The sequence below is a fragment of the Clarias gariepinus genome, chromosome 14, assembly GCF_024256425.1.
Source record: "Clarias gariepinus isolate MV-2021 ecotype Netherlands chromosome 14, CGAR_prim_01v2, whole genome shotgun sequence".
In the NCBI taxonomy this organism is placed as follows: Eukaryota; Metazoa; Chordata; class Actinopteri; order Siluriformes; family Clariidae; genus Clarias; species Clarias gariepinus.
This window is the reverse complement of record NC_071113.1, coordinates 2,992,653-3,014,350: the sequence shown is the minus strand read 5'-3', so window position 1 is coordinate 3,014,350 and position 21,698 is coordinate 2,992,653. Positions and strand designations below refer to the sequence as shown.

At 36.9% G+C, this 21,698-nt stretch overlaps 1 protein-coding gene across 1 annotated transcript; it reads right to left on the bottom strand.

Moving 5' to 3' along the window:
- Window positions 1-1,493: 1,493 nt before the first annotated feature.
- slc4a1b (solute carrier family 4 member 1b (Diego blood group)) lies at window positions 1,494-20,980 on the bottom strand. Its single transcript, XM_053512274.1, has 17 exons — window positions 20,929-20,980; window positions 17,551-17,731; window positions 15,891-16,026; window positions 14,881-14,947; window positions 14,532-14,574; window positions 12,348-12,532; window positions 11,955-12,168; window positions 11,557-11,760; window positions 11,300-11,448; window positions 9,444-9,638; window positions 8,818-9,066; window positions 8,642-8,731; window positions 8,349-8,515; window positions 7,905-8,146; window positions 5,339-5,508; window positions 4,797-4,970; window positions 1,494-2,174 (listed from the first exon to the last, which is right to left on the bottom strand). Exons 2-17 carry the CDS (start codon window positions 17,705-17,707, stop codon window positions 2,094-2,096), a joined length of 2,523 nt encoding a protein of 840 aa, XP_053368249.1. The 5' UTR covers window positions 17,708-17,731; window positions 20,929-20,980; the 3' UTR covers window positions 1,494-2,093.
- Window positions 20,981-21,698: the final 718 nt, after the last annotated feature.

Sequence of the window (21,698 nt, the reverse complement as noted above, 5' to 3'; positions counted from 1 at the left end):
ATTGCCCCCTGAACCTAATAACTGGTTGGGCCACCCTTAGCAGCAATAACTGCAATCAAGCGTTTGCGATAACTTGCAACGAGTCTTTTACAGCGCTCTGGAGGAATTTTGGCCCACTCATCTTTGCAGAATTGTTGTAATTCAGCTTTATTTGAGAGTTTTCTAGCATGAACCGCCTTTTTAAGGTCATGCCACAACATCTCAATAAGATTCAGGTCAGGACTTTGACTAGGCCACTCCAAAGTCTTCATTTTGTTTTTCTTCAGCCATTCAGAGGTGGATTTGCTGGTGTGTTTTGGGTCATTGTCCTGCTGCAGCACCCAAGATCGCTCCAGCTTGAGTTGACGAACAGATGGCTGGACATTCTCCTTCAGGATTTTTTGGTAGACAGTAGAATTCATGGTTCCATCTATCACAGCAAGCCTCCAGGTCCTGAAGCAGCAAAACAACCCCAGACCATCACACTACCACCACCATATTTTACTGTTGGTATGATGTTCTTTTTCTGAAATGGTGTGTTACTCAGGTGTGATAAACCACAGTTAAGTTATTTTTCTCCCTTAATAACTTAAACCTTCATTTAAAACTGCATTTTGTGTTCAATTATGTTATCTTTGACTAATAGTTAACGTTTTTTGATGAGCAGAAACATTTAAGTGTGACAAACATGCAAAAGAATAAGAAATCAGGAAGGGGGCAAATAGTTTTTCACACCACTGTATGTGACATATTTGGTCTGTTTTTTTTAAATATAGACCAAGAAAAAGTATTTGATGATATTTTTATATAGATATATATTTAGGGCAATAGATGTTATAGGGACAGGTACTTCTACCAGCCTTTTTGTTATCATGCATTTTGTGGATTACTTTATGCACAAGACTAAGGACGACTTAGTTATTCTGTCAGAATGAGAAGTGGGGGATAAGGATAATTATTGAATATTTCATTTAAAAAAATCAGTGGTAAAAGTGGTATTGTCAGGCTATGCGGACAAAATAATGATCCTAATCACCAACCAGGAAGGTGTTACATTTTTTTACTTGCACTAAGGCTGTGTATCAGGAGGCGTCCTGTGCTGGGGTGACCTGGATTTATTGAGACAGAGGTGAGCTCCACCCGCAGAGGGCAGAAGCAATAGGAATATAAATAAAATGTATAAATTTTATATAAGGCAGAAAGAGGACATGGAAGAAAGTACTGTATTTGATGGGTTTCTTGAGGATGATGGGACTAGAAAAGAGGATTTAAAGTAAAAGAGGGAAATCAAGATAAAACATAATGGATGCCAACCAAGATGAAGAAGAAGATTAAGGTGGGGAATCTAAATGCTTCGATTTAAACCATGCTTGAGCCACCAGGAACACTGATCAGAAAGATCCAGAGGACGATAGGTCTTTTATTTAGGTCTTGAAATGAGACACTGGACATGACCCCCTGGACACGAGCAAGGTTAGATTTCTTTTTTTCTTTTTGAAAGTTGCAACTTAAAGCAAGGTTTAATATTATAATTATTCATTAAAAGTACATAAGGCAAATGTCTTAATAATATAATATAAAGTGCATTTACAATAAAAAAAATAAAGGTCATTGGTGGCTCAGTTGTAGGTTTCTCGCCTGCCAGGCGAAAGCCTCGGGTTTGGATTCCAACCCAAAACCACAGCCACTGATAAAATAAAAGAAAGGGCATCTGGGGTAAAACCTGTGCCAAGTCGTGTGCAGGTCGGATGGTCTGCTGTGGCGACCCCTTAACAGGAGCAGCGGAAAGACCAACATTTACAATAAAATACATCAGATAGCTCGTTACCAATCTTTTAACCATAAAACATTTTGTAGACAAGATTTGATGTAATGATTTTTACACCATGTGTCTGTAGTGTTTTTTCCCGCTGTAGATGTACACAAGTCAAACGCTTTCTCTGAGGTCATTTGATTGAAATTATATTCTGAATTGAAGTTTCACAGAGAAAGTCTTAATACTTGGGCATATACACGCTGCATCTCTATAATTGTAAAGTATCCGTAAGTCATTACACGTCAAGTCAACCTGAAACTGAAAGTTTCAAAGCTTTGGCATGGTTGGTGTAACACATTCACAACGGCATCTGTGTCTCTGAGTACACGTCCACTCCGGGCTCCTCTTCAAACGTCACTTTGGCGTCATCGGCGTCCAGCTGAAATGAGAGAAATCATTAAACTCTGTACATTTTTGGAAAACTTCATGTAGAGCGTTTATCACAAAGGAACCTAGAAAGTTACTAAATGAACATACTAAATATGATTTTTTTTAAACATTTTTAAAACATGATTCAGTTTAATAATAAGAGAACTGTGAATGTGTTAAATCGAAATAATGTACATAATATTTAACAATTCAAATCAGCATATTAGAATGTTACTGTTGAATTCTGTGCTCTAATTGGTCAGATATTTCTACCCATAAAATACCTGTATTAATGTACTTATTCTAGTACTTTCAGTTATCACATATTCAGTGACAGGTTATTTATAGTAACTACAGGGACTTGTATGACAGGCAGTTAACATTAACAGATTAAAAATGTCAAATTGTGGATGTTTTACTTATACAGGCTTGTGTAAGGCAATTAGTTTAACATTTATAAAATTAGTCTCGCTTTGTAACAGTGATACGGCTGTGACTTTTTTTGAGCTCTCCATTACAGACGACTTTATGCGTTACAGTTTCTCGCTAAGAGAGAGAGAGAGAGAGAGAGAGAGACGGAGAGAATTTGGTAAGGAATGGTTGTTTATAGATGCTGTGATGTAAGTACAGGAACTAGCCTACTCTGCCACCAGATTCTAAGATTCTAGGGAGGACGTTGTTGCTCTGCACCTGGTTCCTGCTGATCTGTCCTGTGTCTGCTCTATCTATAGGGGTTCTGTCATGGCCAAGCAGCACCTATTTCTATGTTGTGAAGTGTTCGTTTAAGGCCCCATTTTACTTGCGACAAAAAAAGCAGACAATAGCTGATGCTTGCCAAAGGAGAAAAAAAATCTCATTCACACATTGGTGACATAAATGCAATAAACAGATGAGCGCCACTATGGCACACAATTATAAAGGACCATCATTCAGACAAAAAGAAAAGACTGTTGATACAAATATTAACGATTGACCGCAGAACAAGCTGGAGATATTAAAAGCTAATTAACAACTGATGGTGGATTGTTCACTGATTGATAAATACTTGAATTCTCAGTTCATTTGTGGATAATAACCATGCTATGTTAATTAAATCTTTGAGTTGTCCAAGATGAAGCAGCTTTGTAAGGAGATGACCAAACCAAAAAAAAAAACAAATGAAGAAACAATTTTGGGTTAGTCCCTGGCTAACCAGACATGTTAAGTTAAGTTAAGTTAAGCCTTTATTCGTCACACATACATTACTGCACAGTGAAATTCTTTATTCTTCACATATCCCAGCTTCTTGTTAGTAGGCAGGGGTCAGAGCGCAGGGTCAGCCATTTTTACGGCGGCCCTGGAGCAGACAGGGTTAAGGGCCTTGCTCACGGGCCCAACAGCGGCAACCTGGCGGAGCTGGGGCTCGAACCGCAGATCTTCCGAACCGTAACTCAGAGCCTTAACACACTGAGCCACCACTGCCCCATGTACATGTGTACATGTGTAGTACGGACACCCTTATAAGCTTGACTGAGAATCATGACGTGATTTCCACATCATACATCATACACATGGAACAAGCCATGTGTCTATTTACAAATTAATAAAACAATACTGCACATTACTGTGGTCATGTGATCTTGTGCACCTTTCTTCTCCTTATTCAGCTGACTGCCGCTAATATGCCACCCATCACAGGCTCATTTACGGCTCACAGTCGCTAGCTATCATCTATGGAACAGTACTTGGTCGACAGATAAAGACAAGAAGCAGACAAATGTCCGTCAACCTATGTTAGTCCTCTTGTCTGACAGGTAGTACCAACCACAAAAGGGCAAATTGTTTTTATCATCTTGATTGCATGCTTAAAAATAGCTGATGACAGGTAACAACAGTAGCAATGAAAGATGTCTGTCGGTAGTTAATCTGTTTATTCCTGGTGACAACTTAATTTTCCCTCTCTGCCGATAATCAGAGATTGTTTTGTCACAAGTTAAAGAGTCAATTTACATTCGTGTCTTGTTTCCTGAACTGTCATACCATTACCATGTCTCCCTAATGTGACATGATTACTTTCACTTGTTTTCATTAGGATGCCTGGGCGACTGGGCCCTGGGCGTGGCACGGGGCTGTCACACAAGATTTTGCTGCATAGCTCATACACACTTGCATGTATACATGTAAAATCCAGTACAGACTTGGATCTTGTTGAGCAGAACAACTTTAGCTTTTTGCATGTCATGGGCTCTACTCAACAGAAAGTCAGTTATTTTGGGTTGTTTGCAAAAAGCACTCAATGGATTTTGATATATTGCTACTCGGGGAGTTACACAATCGCCACTGAACCAGGCCAATATGACCTCAAGACATTAAGGAACCAAAATTGTTCGATATCTCAAACGGTTCAGCCATGGCGATGCCTTAAACTTATGCCAAAAAGTGTCTAATAACTTCAGCATCTGGGGCTTTTTGGAGGTCTTTATATTCTCAAAAAACACACAGATTGTGTGGTACGCCTAGGTGGCGATGGCACAGGTGCTTGGACTCGATAATAGTTGCTTAGCAAAACAGCTGCCAAAATTTTTGTAAGTAATTTTGTAGTTGAAAACTACTATAAGTCATTTGTTGTCTAGTAATTAGATTTGTAACTTACGCATTTCATTTCAAGCTTGGTAAAGACACGGCGACTGAGAAACACACGCAATGGGATGGTCAAGATGAGGATGAATGGCAGGGCAAGTGACAATGGGCTTGACTTTACAATCCAGAGCATGGCCAGGCACACAATCTGGATGCCTGTGAACATATGCATCCTGCTCATCTTCACCTAAAGCACAGTGGGAAACCAAGAAGAAAACAACATTCTTAATGTTGACGTTGTTGTAAATGACCATTATAGATAATTACAGCTAACTTTAAATGGAAAGTCTACATAGGAATACAAAGGCCCATAATCAACAACCACCACTAATGTTTTAAACTCTATTTAAATCTAGTTAATTAAGAAGCCTCTGTGTTAAGCATAATTATTAAATTATTAAATATAAGTAGATATGGAGAACAAATTATAGCTATATAAAGGCAAGTACAACTGACTAACAACATGTAACATCAAAAATAGCAAAATATAATGTTTACAATATAGGCATTATACTGGGAAGTTTTTACTTAAAGTTCCCAGGTTTATTTACGTACTCTTTGAGCGTATGGTTCATTGGGGTGATACTTCTTTGGAATAAGGAGGAGCAGTATGCGATCCCACAGTTGAATGCCGCTCAGTGACGTGACACCCATGTAAAGGAAGATTCCGAACAAAGCAGCCATGGGGATCATCTTGAGAATAGGCTCCATGATGATGGACAGGCCTTGTGAGATTTCAAAAGAGGAATATAGATTAATTTATTAATAGATACACACCTAGTTAAATAACCAATTAAGTAACCCAGAAAAAAGGGAAGGCGGAACTGTGACTTAGTGATTAGCACTGTCACCTTGCACCTCCAAGCTCTGGGTTTTATTCCCAGCCAGGTTTGATTCCCGTCTCAGTGTGCATGGAGTTTGTATGTTTTGCCTGTGCTTGGAGGGTTTCCTCCGGGTTCTCAGGTTTCCTACCACAGTTCAAAGACATGCAGATTAAGCTAATTTGCGTTCCCAAAATTGCCCATAGTGTGTGAATGAGTGGTGTATGTGTGTCCCTTTGATGAATTGAGACCCTGTCCAGGGTATACCCTGCTTCATTCCCTAAGTTCCCTGGGATAGGCTCCAGGCCCCTGCGACCATGTATACAGGATTAATAATAATAATAGATTTTATTTGTAGGTGCCTTTCATGAAACTCAAGGACACCTTACATGCCATAAAAAACAAAACAACAAAAAAACAACAATACAGAGAATAAACGAATACAGCAGTTTTATAAATAAAAATAAGACAACATACAAACATGGACAAATGAAGGACAATATACATACAATGCAGTGTTAAAAGTATGTCTGTCTGAAGAGATGTGTTTTTAAACGGGATTCAAAGACAGAAATTTAGTTACTATTACGGATATCGAGTGGTAGTAGATTCCACAGGTAAGGGGCAGCGTAGCAAAAAGCTCGAGATCCCATGATTGCCAAACGCAAACGAGGAAGAACCAGATTTAGTGACGATGATGATCTCAGATTTCTAAAAAGAGTATAAATTAGGAGAAGATCTGTTAAATATGACGGAGCCAGGTTATGTAATGCCTTATAAACAAAAAACAGAATTTTATAATGTAATGTATGTGCTGTTGGACAGGAAGCCAGTGTAACTGTTGAAGAACAGGAGTTATGTGGTCCATTGTAGGAGTTCTAGTTAGTATTCTAGCGGCTGAGTTCTGTACTAACTGTAACTTATGTAGGAGTTTGAGGGGAAGACCAAAAAAAAAAGAGCTTTGCAATAGTCTATGCGTGTGGTGACGCAGCGCTCCTCATTAAGAGGGCCGGATGGAGACAGTTAATGTTTGTTTCGGATGTGGTAGTACGCTGTCCTAGTGATTTTATTAATGTGTGTTTCAAAGGATAGGGTGCTATCAAGGATAACACCTAAGCTTTTAACTTGTGTTGAAGGAGAGATTGTAGAACCATCAATACATAACGAAAAACTACTGGTCTTTGATAAAGTATTTTTAGTGCCCACGAGGAGTATTTCGGTTTTACTACTGTTAAGTTTAAAAAGATTATTTGAGAACAAAGATTTAATTTCAGCTAAACAATTTGAAAGAAAAGATGGAGGAAGGTCAGAAGTAGGTTTGGAGAAAATATAGAGCTGGGTGTCATCAGCATAGCAATGGAATTGGACACCGTATTTCCAGAAAATGTACCCCAGGGGCAATAAGTAGATGATAAACAGTAAGATTAAGCGTATAGACAATGAGTAAGTAAGTGTAAAGGAGAATGTCAAGGACCTATTTTTGTTTACTTACTATTGGGTTTATGGGAGATAACCAAGAGATTCTCTCAAGATTCCTGTAAGAATTTTTTCCAAGATTTCACCAATGGATTTTCCTAAAATCCTATGAAAGAGTTTTACCAAGATTCTTTGAAGTGATTGCACTAAGTCATTCCCTCAAGTCTCCCTCAGGATTCTCAAAGATAGCCAATATTTGAGAAGAGCTTTCCCCGAAGCATAAAGCCAAAGAATTCCTCTAAGATTCCACTAAATATGATTAATCCAATAGATATCTTAGACTTCATCCCTCTGAGCCCCAAATTATTAAGAATCTACCAAGAGATTCCCTCAAGCTTCCCCAGGATTCCCCAAATCATGAAAGGTACCACAAGATTGTTACATGGGACTTCCTCCAGGACTTTCAAGTTTTAGAGTGATTCCTTTAAGATTCCTAAGATTCCTCAAGATTCCTAAGATTCCCCAAGATTCCCTCACAGGCTTGCTCTAAGATTCTCTCAGGATTTCCTGAATGATTTCCCTGAGGTAAATCTCCAAAGAGAGTCCTGAAGTCAAAGAGATTACCCAAGATTTTATTATGCAATAAGCTTTCCCCTAATCATGCTCAAACTTTCCCCTCAGAGATTACCCTAAATCCATTTGGCCAATGTCTCCTATGATCCAACTGCAAGATTTTCACAGGATTCTTCCAAGACTCACCCAACGTATTTCTCAAAAGAATTCCACAAACATTACCCAAACGGCTTGCCCATGATTCCACAAGGGGAGATAAAAAAATGCATAAAGTAAACTTGTGACTGCATAAAAAAAAAAGATAGACCTACCTACAAGAAGAGCCACCAATGCACCACTAATCCTCTGTTCCAGGACCTTTTCAATCTGTGGTTTGGGCCCTTTCGTCATGACAGTCAAGGCATTGGCATGTGTTACAGAGCGAACTGTGGTGGCGCTGAGCCATGGCATTCCAAAGAAAGCACTGAACCCTCCCATGCACACCAAAATCAAAAGGTCTAGATGGAAGCCTGACCCTTTTACCATCTTCCTCTCAGGTTTACTCACAATTAACCTACAGCAAAAGAATTCAGTAGTGAAAAAGTGGTGCATCTCAAATCATGCTCATTTAAATAGGTTTTAGGATGAAGCACTCCAAGCAAACTGCCAAAGAAGGAGTCGAACACATTCACTAATAGGGTTCACAGATGCTGTATTGTTAAAATAATGCCTGGTACCTAGAAAGTGAGGAATCATAAAAAAAAACATGGACTTACGTAGTGATCTGCGATTCAAGAAAAATAAGGATAAAGACCAGGATGGCGGGAATAACACAAGCAAACTTCATCCAGTTGGGGAAGGGCTGGTGCTCGCCCATTGGATTTATAAGCCAGCCTCGCATAGCGGGGTTAGACACCTGCAAGCCTTTAGGCACCACAAGTTTCTACAAAACATCAACACTTTTTTTGATATGAAGACCCTGCCAAGTCGGAAAACTTGAGATTTGACTTCTGACTGACTATGCTTTACTGTTATATAAAATAAATGTATTTGCCAAAGAAAAACTCACCTGTGTATATGTGTCATTAATGCTGATATCCACAGCAACCATGAGGAAAATGGCGATGGGGACACCAAAGTCTCCCATCAAACGACGAACCTAAAAGATAATATGTTGAATCCTAAATGTAATAAGTTATTAGTAAATGACCTTTCTAACCACCAAAACCTAAACCAAGACCTAACCTTTCCAGGCAGGAAGTACCCATTCTTAAATATACGTAGGAAGTAAGCAATGGAGTAGCATCCAAACATCAAGCACATGGATAGCAATGCTGTGTTGGGGTAGGCACGGTAACGTATGGTGGTGACTGTAGTGACGTTTCCTGTAGAATTATTTACAGTCGTGTGATGGGTGATGATGGGGTGCCAAGGATCTGCGACTGAAGCGTTCAAGTGCTCATAGTTGAGATTAAGAGGATGGTCCTTGAAAATCTACGATTATAGAACAGCAAAAAAGCCTTTATTTTTATTTTGATAATAGTAATATCGAGCTACTACAGTACTTTCTATTACCATTCTGTAGATATTTAGTATTTTTATCATTATTGATTTATCACGGTTTAAATATACAGTGCATCCCGGAAAGTATTCACAGCACTGTAAATACTTTCTGGATTTTCTATATATATAGTATAAAATTTTTTTAACTTGATAAATTAGTCTGTTTTTAAATCTGAGCTCTAAATAAAAATAATGAACAACATTTCAGTATTAGATCCTCACTATACATTAAATTTAGCCTTAAATAAATGAGTAAATAAATAGAAATTAGCATGAAATAATAATAATTATATCATAATGTCTCGTACACTGCCTAGTTTGGTGAAGGTCTCGTAAATGAAGATGAGAGAGATGAGGATGGAGAAGATCTCTTGTGTGAAGCGGGAGATGAAGCGCACCAGGAAGCTGCCTTCTGCCGCCACGATCAGGACAACGATAACAATGAGCCACACACCGACCCAAACTCTCCCTACAATGTACTCGATGTCCCGAGACTTACAGAACTGGAGGAAAAAAACAACGTTTATTCATAACATTCACATACTTTAAAAAATATAGACTAAGTCTATAATGGCATTCCTGTAAATTAGAGCATCAGAAATCCTGATAATACAAATATTTAAAATGCATTATATTATACAATACTACACTTATTGGCCACTTCATCAGGTACAAACTGTTCAACTTTTAGTTATCACAAATATGCATGTAGGCATGTAGACACTTGTCAAGACGATCTGCTGAAACATCAGAATGGCGAAGAAAGGTGATTTAAGTATTTTTGAGTATGGCATGGCTGCTGGTGGTGGTCTAATAGTGTGGGGGATATATATATATATTTTTTTTTTATTATTATTATTTTTTTCAAATTTTCTCCCCAATATTAGTTGTAGCCAATTCCTCCACGTCACTAGAGGGCTCCAACATTAAGGGATATTTTCTTGGTAAAATTTGGGCCCCTTACTACCAATTGAACATGGTTTAAATACCACAGCCTACCGGAGTATTATTGCTGATCGTGTTCATCCCTTTATGGGTACAAGATAATGCGCCATATCACAAAACTAAAATAGTTTCAGACTGGTTTCTGGAACTTTATAATGAGGTCCCTGTACTCAAACGGTCTCCACAGTCATCAGAACCCAATCCAATAATGCACTTTTGGGAACCTTGGATGTACAGCTGACAATTCTGCAGCAACTACATGATGCTATTATGCAGAGGTGTGAAGTAACGAAGTACAAATACTTCGTTACCTTACTTGAGTAGAAATTTTGGGTATCTTTACTTTACTGGAGTAATTATTTTTCAGCAGACGTTTTACTTACCACTCCTTACATTTTCACGCAATTATCTGTACTTTCTACTCCTTACATTTTAAAAATAGCCCTGTTACTCTTATTTTATTTCAGCTTGTCGTTCAAAAAACAAACAAACCAAAAACATCCGAATAAATCGCGCCATCCGGATGGAGCTAATTTGATTGTGGTTGGATGAGAAGTATAAACACACCATTCTGACACCCTATTGGTTGGTACGCGATCCATCGCACCTGCACATGACGTCACATTACACACTCCAGCAAGGACGTTTGAATAAAATATAGACATATATCTATATATTTTTTTGGATGAATCACTGGGATTAATCATTCATTCTGACAGCACTAATGTTTATTGTAGACAACCATACAAGGGTAATTGTTACTAAGCCTGCCCTGGGTGCACTCATTTCCTTGTATGTTGCCCTCACAGATTCCTGCAGCTAAGCTTGGATGTACATTTACATTCCAATAAAGGTTACCGATGACACGCCTCTGACGTTTGACTTTTTGCACCATTAAAATACTTATAGGCAACTAGTTCTCATATCTTCTTCTCCATGAAACATGTTAATGCTCACTAGTATACATATATGGTTCTTTAATGTATATGCATTGTACTAAAATGCATTCTTTTTCAATTGCCATATACAGTATCCCAAATCACTATGGCTGTTAAAAAATACAACAAAAACAACAACAACACATTTTTCTTTTTTTTTTATGAGGTGTTAGTGCAGTATATAGGCCTGTGGCACAGCCTAAGCTTTTATCCTTAATGCTTTTAATTTTTTTTATTGCTGATGAGTGTAGTTTACAAATGTAAGTTTGTATGACTCTTACCGCATAGAAGGCCTCTTCGAATACCAGCAATGGCCCAGAGAAACCAATGACGAGTACAGGCTGGGCCGCAATCAGGCAGAAAATGACACCTTGAAGTGCTGTAGACAGCATGAGCTCCGATACTCCCATCATATTATCCACTTTATCAGCTGTGGCAAGAGGCAGTGCAAAATGGTACTTTTTCAGGGTGCAAAAGCATTATTGAACTCTGGATGCTCAACATCATAAATGTACAGTATACACAAACTCATGCTCACCTAGCAGCCCACCAAAAGTAATAGCAGGAGAGAGGGCAGCGAAATAAATGAAGATTACAGCAGCGAGGACTTGAGCGTTCATGGCGTCAGTGATGTCACTCTTGTAGTGTTTATAGCGCCTTCTCACATCTCTGATTAACCCACCAAACGGTATACCGGTGCGCTTTAGCGGATCTTCCGGCGGAGACACTTTGGAAATAGATGCTTTGTGCAGAAAGAATTTTTAGGTTTAATAGATTATAATTACTTGATTATTTGCTATATAGATATATAATTAAATATTTGTGTTTGTTTTAAGCATCTCTCATTGGCTAACTATCTTCAGATATATAGCAATGCTAATCAGGTGGTCTATTATATGAGTTACACATAAATAGTGCTTATTAGCATTTCAATACATCTCCTATCTGCTTGAGGCTTGAGGTGGCATTGGGGCTCAGAGGAATGAAGTCTTTCCTGCAAAAGTTTCTTCTGGAAGCCAATGATGGGTGCAAGCACAGTTTCATCCTGAATCTCTGTAGGCGGGATCACCACGCTGAAATCCAGGAATTCTGTCACTGCGTCATTAAGCTCTTTATTGCTCAGAGCTTTTAATGCTGTCTGGTTGAACACCTAAGAGTGTGTACATGTGAAATATATTACAAATTAATCAGGGGTAGCAGCTGCTCTTTGAATACACATGAATATATTATATATTATTTATACATTATATATAAAGAGGAAATATGGAAACTGAAAAAGCAAAATGGCTGCCCGGGCTCTACTGGCCAATCACGAGAAATTATTTTTACATTATCTGTTAAAAGTGCAGCCATAGCTCGTCTGGTCTGGAGGTAGTCCACATCACTGTTGGCTGGCCCAATCAGCACAAAGATGAAGCGTACAGGAGCTGAAGTCTCCAGCGATGTCTCAAGTACTTGGGGTGCCTTCAAGCGGACAAACGCCATAGTTGGCTTCTCCAGGAAATCCAGAGCCCCTGAAATACACCAGCCTATTGAGCAATGACTACACATTTTATTCAACAAGAGATTTTTGTGGAATAAAATCAATGATATATAAATGTTACATAAGCAACATCACACCAAAGGGAATGCTGTTGTACTGATTATCAGCATGACTGTGACGCAGCCGTAGGCACGAGGGTGCAGTCTAAATGTAGTCGATATCACCACCAAAATTTACACACCATCACCAGAGTATTTATTATCACATTTCCTTTTGTCACTGGTGGAACTAACTAACCGCGACTGGCGGAGCCTGCGACTGACAGTTAGCGAGTGTAATTAACAGGGGTGAAAGCAGGTTATCAATTCCTACTGGTACTATGTAGCCAAAGGGTGAGGAGAATAAAACATCTAGGTTATGGACAATCCTGCAAATCTTGAGTTTCTTTTTATATTCTCACTTTTTCTCAATAAGTTTGAATCACAATTAGTGTTAAATGGAAAGCTAGGGCACTATGTAGAGTGTAAAATCACTTGTTCCACACTACAAATGTTTTTACTAAAAGTAGCGCCCTTGATCAGCAGTCAGAGAGAGATTTGGGATTCAGCCTTGTGTTAGAAGCTAGTTAGCTGTGTAGCCAAAAATAAAAAAAAATATGAATGATCCAGGTGTGATTCCAAACAACTTAGAAGCATTTTACTAAGGAGACAAAGTGTTGTTTAAGATGACATATCGTTATTATATGTTTTTTTTTGCTGAAAGTGCTTCCATGCCCTGTTTTAAATGTGGGTTTTGGCAGGCAGCTGCTCTTCCCTTTCTAGGACAGCGGACTGCACAGACCTAATTTCACTCATACTAATAACCAACAATTAGTGTAATTAAGGGTTATTAGGACATATTTAAATGTTCCAGTGCTGTTATGATCTATCACCACTCGTCAAATGCCACGTTTTCACCCAAATGAGGATGGGTTCCCTGTTGAGTCTGGTTCCTCTCAAGATTTCTTCCTACTGCCATCTCAGGGAGTTTTTCCTTGCCACTGTTGCCATCGTCCTCGGCTTGCTCATCAGGGACTCTCTTATCATTTTGATTCATACACATTCACGTTTCATACAAACTTAAATAATTATTTTGATTGTGTAAAGCTGCTTTGCAACAATGTTAATTGTTAAAAGCGCTATACAAATATTAGATCTAATAATATTGAGGGACCAAAAATATTTATCCCTTCCGGCAGTCACCTGATAGCATCAATGATGGTGCGACCACTGACAGTTTCAGAGGAAACATAATAGTACACATTGCTGCCATAATTACATTTTAAAGTTTTAAAAATGAGCAAAGTTCCAATCAACTGTTGAAGAGTGTATACATTTTTTGGGCCCCTCTGTATTTCATAATCTACACTACCAGTCAAAAGTTTGGACACCTCTTGTTACTCCATGGTCGTTCCTGGTTTTTATTTCTTTCTACACTGTAAAACAATGCTGAAGGTGTTCTAAAATACACAATAATCTTCCTTGAACAGTTGATATTGAGATATATCTGCTCCTTCCGCTCTCCAACCCACATAACGGCTCTAATTTGAGGTACTGGTTGTTAATTAGTGATTTCTAAGGCTGGTGACTCTAAACGAACTTCTCCTCTGCAGCAGAGCTCAGTTTTGGTCCTGTTTTCCTGGGAAGGTCTTCACCCATTATATGAGAGACAGTTTCATCACTTGACAATACTGTTTTTGCAAGGACTGTTCCAGAACAGTTGACCTGGCTTAAATATCATCTGCCTGTTCTTGTTACCTAATGCAATCTCCAGGATTGTTCTAGAATGTGGAAATTAAACAAAAATTTGTGTTTAACTATTTTTTTATTATCCTAAGCATATGTAACAGAATTTCTTGATATATGATAAAATCACATTGTAGCCTATAAAATAAAAATCACACAAAGGATTAATATTATTTTTATATATACATACATTTTTTTTTTAATTCACCAAAGTTTATAAAAAGAATATAATCTACAGTCAGTCACCTACAAACACCATGGAGGCCTCCACACTTTCAGCTGCATCTCTCTGTGAAATACACAATGACAAAGCACATTACTATGTTGCACTTGTGCCATACATTTTTTTAATTATTCTTATTGATTAACTGTCAAATTATTTATTTTATTTCTAACTGACTTTTCTTTTTATAAACATTTTACAAGAACTATTGCTCTTCACTAAAACAAGTGTTTACTAACAAACATATTGTAAGAGAATTACGAACAGTATAATGTGTAAAAGGTTAAAAATATCGATGTCATTTAAATAAAATAAATAAAAATTGACTCCTTATAATCTAGCTTTAAGTCCTTGACTAAGATTTCCTCTTACCGATTCTGCACCTGAAAATGTTTGAATATCCAGAGATAACGTCAGAGCCTGTGTTTCCACTGATTGGCTGAAGAAAGAAAAAGGCGGAGGGGTCAGAGAACTAGTTTGAACTTTTTTTCACCTTTTTTTAATAGTCTCAGCGATAAACCAGTCACAGTGAAAAACAAAAAGAGCAAAATTATCACAATGAATATAAATTTATATATTTCTATATAAAAGAAACAGCAATGGAGATATTCCTTTTTTTGGGTAGAAATACAGAAATAGACAAGTTACTTTATGTCCTAATCTATATATATAATTTTTTACTTTATGTCCTAATATATATGTATAATTTTATATAATCTATGTTGAAAATGGAGACATGCAGGCATGACATTCTACAGCTATAAACCTGAGGAAAACAAACAAACTCGAACTCCAATTAGCAACCCTGGCTGCTAATCTCAGTGTAGCGCTCAGTGTAACCTAAAGGAATAATAAATAAAAGAAATCAATTACAAATTTGAATTGAAAATAGAATTTTTAAGTTAGAATGTCCATTCAAATTTAAATTAATATTTAAACTGGAATTAGAATTCAATGAACTTATCTTTGGAGTAAACAATATTCAACTTGAGTTAGAATTTGAAACTAGTGTAATTTAAGTGTAAGCAAGTGTAATTAAAATTAGTTCTAACTGGATTTAAAAATTGTATGCTAGAATTGGAATTTGATTTGAAACCAGAATTAAAATTTAAATTTGTCTTTGAACTAAAGTTTAAATTAATGTTAGAATTGAAAAAGGATTTTTCAGATAATCATTCTAAGCATTCAAATAACATCCTGCAAAGGAAACGCCGATATAAAAGTCAAAAGAATTGATTGGAAATAATTTTACCAATTTTTTTTGTTCCGGAGCAATTTAAAGATTCAGATTTAGACTTGTTTAAAATTTCTAATTTTTGATATAATGCAAATATAAAACAACAACAAATGAAAAAAAAAAACTTTTACAATATTCTCATTACCTAAAATTCTGCGTTAAAGCTTTAAAAACCCCTTCATGGTCACCGGGTCTGATCTCCTTCTTCTCGATCATCTCATTCACTGTTTTCTCCATGATACTGGGGAGCGATGACTCTTCTATGTCCAACATCACCACCCCTGAAAACATGGCAGGAGGAAAGGGAAATCAAAAATTGAAGAAGAAGAAGAAGACGACAGAACAAATGGAAGACGTGAAAAACGAAGCGAGGTAAGTGTGGTGCAGCGTAGTGTAGGATGGGGGTGGTAACCTGAGGCCTTGGGGTTGGGGTTGTTTTTTGAGTAAATCTACAAACACATTCCTGTTTCTAAAAACTAGACGAACAAGCTTGCACCATGTTAAATTAGAAAGAAAATAAAAGAAATTGTCATTTCCCCCATTTTAACCACAATGTTTTATTTATTTATTTAATTTACCCACAATGTCTTTTTCAGTTTTTGTATTTTTAATCAAATTCAAATTTTATTTGTCACATACACTGTCATACAAACATATTCCTGATATGTAGTGAAATTTTAATGACCTGAAATCTTTATGTTAACAAAAAATCTACCAATATATTACTGTATATTACAGTTTAAAAGTCCCAGTTGGAATTATTACACCAATGCTGGTTTAATTAAACAAAAATGGCCTCAACAGTTAACAAAATACTACTTGATCCATTACAGCCTTTTGTTGTGCATTTTATTTTTTTATATCATGATTCTCAGTTAATGTCTTACCCACAGCTTAATGAATCATAGAGATAGAAAATTGAGTTCATTTGTAACTGTATATATTTTACCAGGCCTGTAATTTTCTATTTTGAGTTAAAAAAAGGTAAAAAATTTTCAATTCCATGTGCTTCCCTGTAAATAAAATTTTACGAAACCCCAAAAATGTTGACATTGTTTAAAGGGAAACTGCTAAACAAATGTATTCAGTTTTATTTCTTTAAAATGATTCCATTCCCTTTTTTCATTATTCATTTTGTTTTTACAACCAAAACTAACATTTTTGCTATATTAAACTTCTCACCTAAATCATGACCATAAATATCATAAATCATAAATAAACAAATATTGCCTTGTAATGGTCAGGTCATAAATTTTCTAGTTTGTTTACTTGATTTAAAAAAATTGTGTGCACAATTTAATAATGAAAACATATACTCAGCATACTTAAAACAAAGAAGCAACAAAAGTAAAATGTGCACTTGAATTACACAGAATAAAGGTAAAACTTTACAAGCTGCCTTTTCTTTCTTTGACCATTTAATAGACCACAAACGCTAAATTTCATAGCATTTCTTGCTTTTTTAATTAAAAAAAGGTAAATAATTGAATTATCTAAAGTTGGAAATGTATATTACTGAATGTTTTTTGTGATAAAAAAAATTACATGAAACACCCTTGTAAAAAAATTCCCTTAAAAATAAAATAATAATAATAATAATAATAATCATCATCATCTAACATCAATTTAACATTACAAACAGATTGACTGATTTATACTGTGGTATAAATGTATCGAATATGAAGAGAGAAAAATGAAATATTTTAGCAGCAGTCAACTAAAACTGATTTTTTTTTCTTTCAGGAATTTTCAGATTCCCGAATATTATGCTCTTTTTTTTTTTTTTTTTACTTTTTTTTTCTCACCAGCATCCATCATCTGTCTGAGCTGTACGAAGCTCTTGAAGGTCAGATAGCAGATGTGAGTAGATTCCCAGCGGCCAACCTCTGGGTCGCGGCTCTCGGCGTAATCCTGACATCGTCCCGTCTTCTGCAGGCTGCCCTGCTCGCCCTCGTTCGTCATCAGCTCACTCAGTTTCACATAGGCCTTAAAAATGGCAAATAGAAACAGAGGTAGATGATTGATGAATTTCTTTACTTGTGCACTTTGGGAGTAACATAACGTTCATCAGATTAAGAATGAATAAGCAGAGGATTTATTCTCAACCACAAGAAAGTAATCTGCTCTTACTAGCTCATATACTCTTTACTACAACGTAGATATATTCTACTGCATTCTGATTAGTCAAAGTTATTTTTTTTCTTATTTTTGCATATTGTTTATATGATGCAGATGATATCTGGAACAAGCCCTTTCTTTCTCTCTCTCTCTCTCTCTCTCTCGCCTCCCTGTAAACATTGTACATGTATATAGGATTAGGTGATATAGACGATGAGTGAGTAAGTGAGTGAGTAAATCTGCTAATAACTGTTCAACACCTTGCACTTAAAATCATAATTTCTTTGTCATATAATTCCTTCAAGACATTATGCAGTGTTAGAGGCAGTGTTGGCTATGAGCAGGGAGGAGCAGCCGGTAGCGCATACAGATTTCCAGCTGAACAACAATGCCAGCACTTCTGAGGTGTTACTGAGGGGCCTACTGAAGAGTGCAACCCTTAGGGGATCATCAATCTGGTGGTGCTGGAGCAGTTCAATGGTGTCTGCCATGGGGACAGTGGTGTAACTGGTTCCATCATTTGTCATAGCAGACAATCACTTTTAAACTAGGTGGTTCCCCTTCAACACAGCTCTCTTGTTTTCTATGGTTCTCATACTTTTTCTTTCCTATGCCTGTGGCACAGCAACTGGAGCCTATTTCCCTGTGAAGCCAGCTTCCTCTCCCTTTTTCCAGTCACCTTTGCTATAACCTTCCACTGCGTTGGCTTTACTATCCCCCTTCTGCTTCTTCACAGGTGGAACATTCCAATGCCCACTGGGAGCAAAGTAAAGCAAGAACAGGTTTGCCTGCAAGGCAGGAAAGCCGGAGAATTCCCAGATCAACATGCCCAAAGGGAAGGTGGAAGCCTGATTTGGATTTTCAAGAGCTTTAAGTATCCGCTGATCAAACAAGAACATACCAGGTGACAGTGAGTAGCCAATGCCAAGTCCCTGTAATTTCTAATGTGAGAGGGGCTGCAAGCCAAAGTACTATTGTATCTGAGATTTAATTAGGGAAATTTGAAGGAGGAACCCTTCTTCTGGTAAAAAAATAAATTTAGTCCCTTGAACAGGGAACAAACCTCGAGTGGGTAGGTGGAAATAGAGTATCAGGGTGACATGGGTAGGTGCTTCCCCAAACCCACAAGATTGCAATGATTGCAGCCTCTTTGAGACCCAAAAGTAAAAATGGGATGAGGCAGTTTCTGGCACTGGATGGCTATTATAGGAGATTTTTTTGTATGTCGACAGCCTGCTGACAGACCTTACTAAAAAGGAGGCACCAGGTCTTTCCTTCTTTCTTCCTTCCTTATTGACCCCAATCCCTTTTTGTTTAAATCAGTTGACACCCAATTAGAGATTAAACTCCCAGAACCCCAGTGGCAATGATCCTAACTGCATCATACTGTAACTGCTCCAATCAGAGAACAGACTCTGACCCCTAGTGGCGATGTTGCTAACTTCATGAGAACTGCTCCAATCAGAAATCAGACGCTAACCTCTAGTGGTGGTGATGATAACTGACAATTGACATGGTCATGGAGCATACTGTCCTTTACATCATAAGAGCAGGACAAAATGTTAAACTAAACTCCTGGCTCTGGAATTAGGTGAAATTCACGGAAGCACGTAGCAGCTGAGCCTGATTACCCATACAACTGATAGCAACGGAACATCATGCAGAATACTGAGTACTGTCAGAGATCATGATTTATTTTACTGTTGTTGGTGCAAACTGCATTTACCGCTTCCACAACATTGTGTGCGCAAGTGTGTTTATGTCTGTGTCCTTTAAAAACCTTGATTAACATTCGACATAAATAATAAATAATTAAATATTTCTTATTTAATATTTTTGTTGTTTGTTTTTCTTTGATCTTCAATTTCACACATTTAGTTTACTTAATACATTTGTTTCTTTTTTTGTTCTTTTTTATTTTATGGCAATTTGTTTGTTGGTTGCTTATTTGTTTTTTCCTTTTTCGGAATTTTGTTATATACGGTACTGTGCAAAAGTCTTAGGCACCATATTATATGCTGTACCAATTTCACCGAGGTACAGTTTTTTTACCGTTAGGTTTTACTGAGCTTGCTGGAGAGTATGAGTTCTTCTGGTAACTTTTTCACACTCGCTCCTTTCTATTTTTATGCAAATCCCAGGAGTGTACATTTGTTTTTTTGTTTCCATCTAAAAAATCTTGTACTAATATGTATTATTTTCTTCACAGCCATGCATATAGTCTCCTGTAATGTTATTTATTTATCAAATTTAAGTTATATGGAAATACTGAATGATTTTGTACCTAATTATGCAGCCATGATAAACATATAAAACAAAATTGGTACAGCATATAATATGGTGCCTAAGACTTTTGCACAGTACTGTATGTGTGATCTATCTATCTATCTATCTATCTATCTATCTATCTATCTATCTATCTATCTATCTATCCTTCCATGTATGTTTATTAGTTTTTAATGTTAGTTTTTTCTGCTATTTTGCTTTATATTATTTATTTTTTCTATTATTATTGACTATTTGTTTTAATGGTTTATTTTGCTTATTTTTTCTGTTCTTTTCACTCAACTTTTTTCTTTCTTTCTTTTCTCATGTTCTTTAGTTTACTTGTTTTTTCTTTTAACTTTTTTTATTTTTCTATTATGTTTATTTTCTTTCTTTCATTTTTTTGCTTTATATATTTCTTAATTTCATGCTTTCTTTCTTCATTTGTATTTTTGCCACACAAAGAAGATGAGTGAAAAACAGACTACTATGATATTCTACATAAACAGTTTGTGATGAAAGTGAATGTGGAGTAACTTGTGTAATGAATTATCTGACACCAATTTGGGTTAAAGTCTGGATTTACACAAGACTTCCTTTGCTTCCTTCCTTCTTCACATTCAGCTTATTTTGATTAATTGAACCTATTAATTGAAATTAATTTTTTATTTAACTTTATTAAATGTTAAATGTTATTGAATATTAACACAGTTCATACTGTCTTTTCATGTTAATGGATTTTAACAAATTTACAGCAAAGAACCACTGAGCAAAGTGAAGTACTCGCAGGCTTTACTTACCGAGCGCAAGAAGAGACAAGGAACTTCTGCTGAAGTTAGTGATAGAGAAAGATCTCTCAGGGCTTGGTGAAGCCTATATACACCTGAAACAATGACACACAACATGCATACACACACCCACTCATCCATGCACACACACACACACACACACACACACACACACACACACACACACACACACACACAAATATTGCCACAAAGAGCACGGTTCCAACCTTCACCCATTTTGTTGATTTACTAAATAAGCCCAACTTGATAACTTTACTGTTAGGACAAAATGTGTCCGTGTGTAAGTATGTGTGTGTGTATGTCCCACATTCCATCTTATGTCATGTATACAGTCTGTTTAAACTAAACACAATCCCCAGTTACACAAAGCTTCACTCACCTTCATCATCTTTAACACTGTTGAGAACTAGTTCACTTTTTTCTTTTTCCTCCCATGTTCCCTTAGTCATACATACTGAGATGTATCTTTATGCACCAGGGTGTTCAAGGATATATAGCTCATATACTGAGATGACCTGTAAGAAACAGGCACTGTACTGTAAGAGGGCACTGCTTGCTCAGAGTTAGGTCTTTTGCCTGCAATGCAGAAGGACTGGGTTCTTTTCCCACTCAACGCCCAAACCTGAGCCACTGGATGCATTGCCGGCCCCAAGGCCAGAGAAAATAAGAGGGCTGCATCAGTAAAGTGCGTTAAGTTTCTGTTTTGTTGTGTCAGCCTTTACACTTTCTCTCTGTTCTGCAACACTTTGGCTCAGCAATAA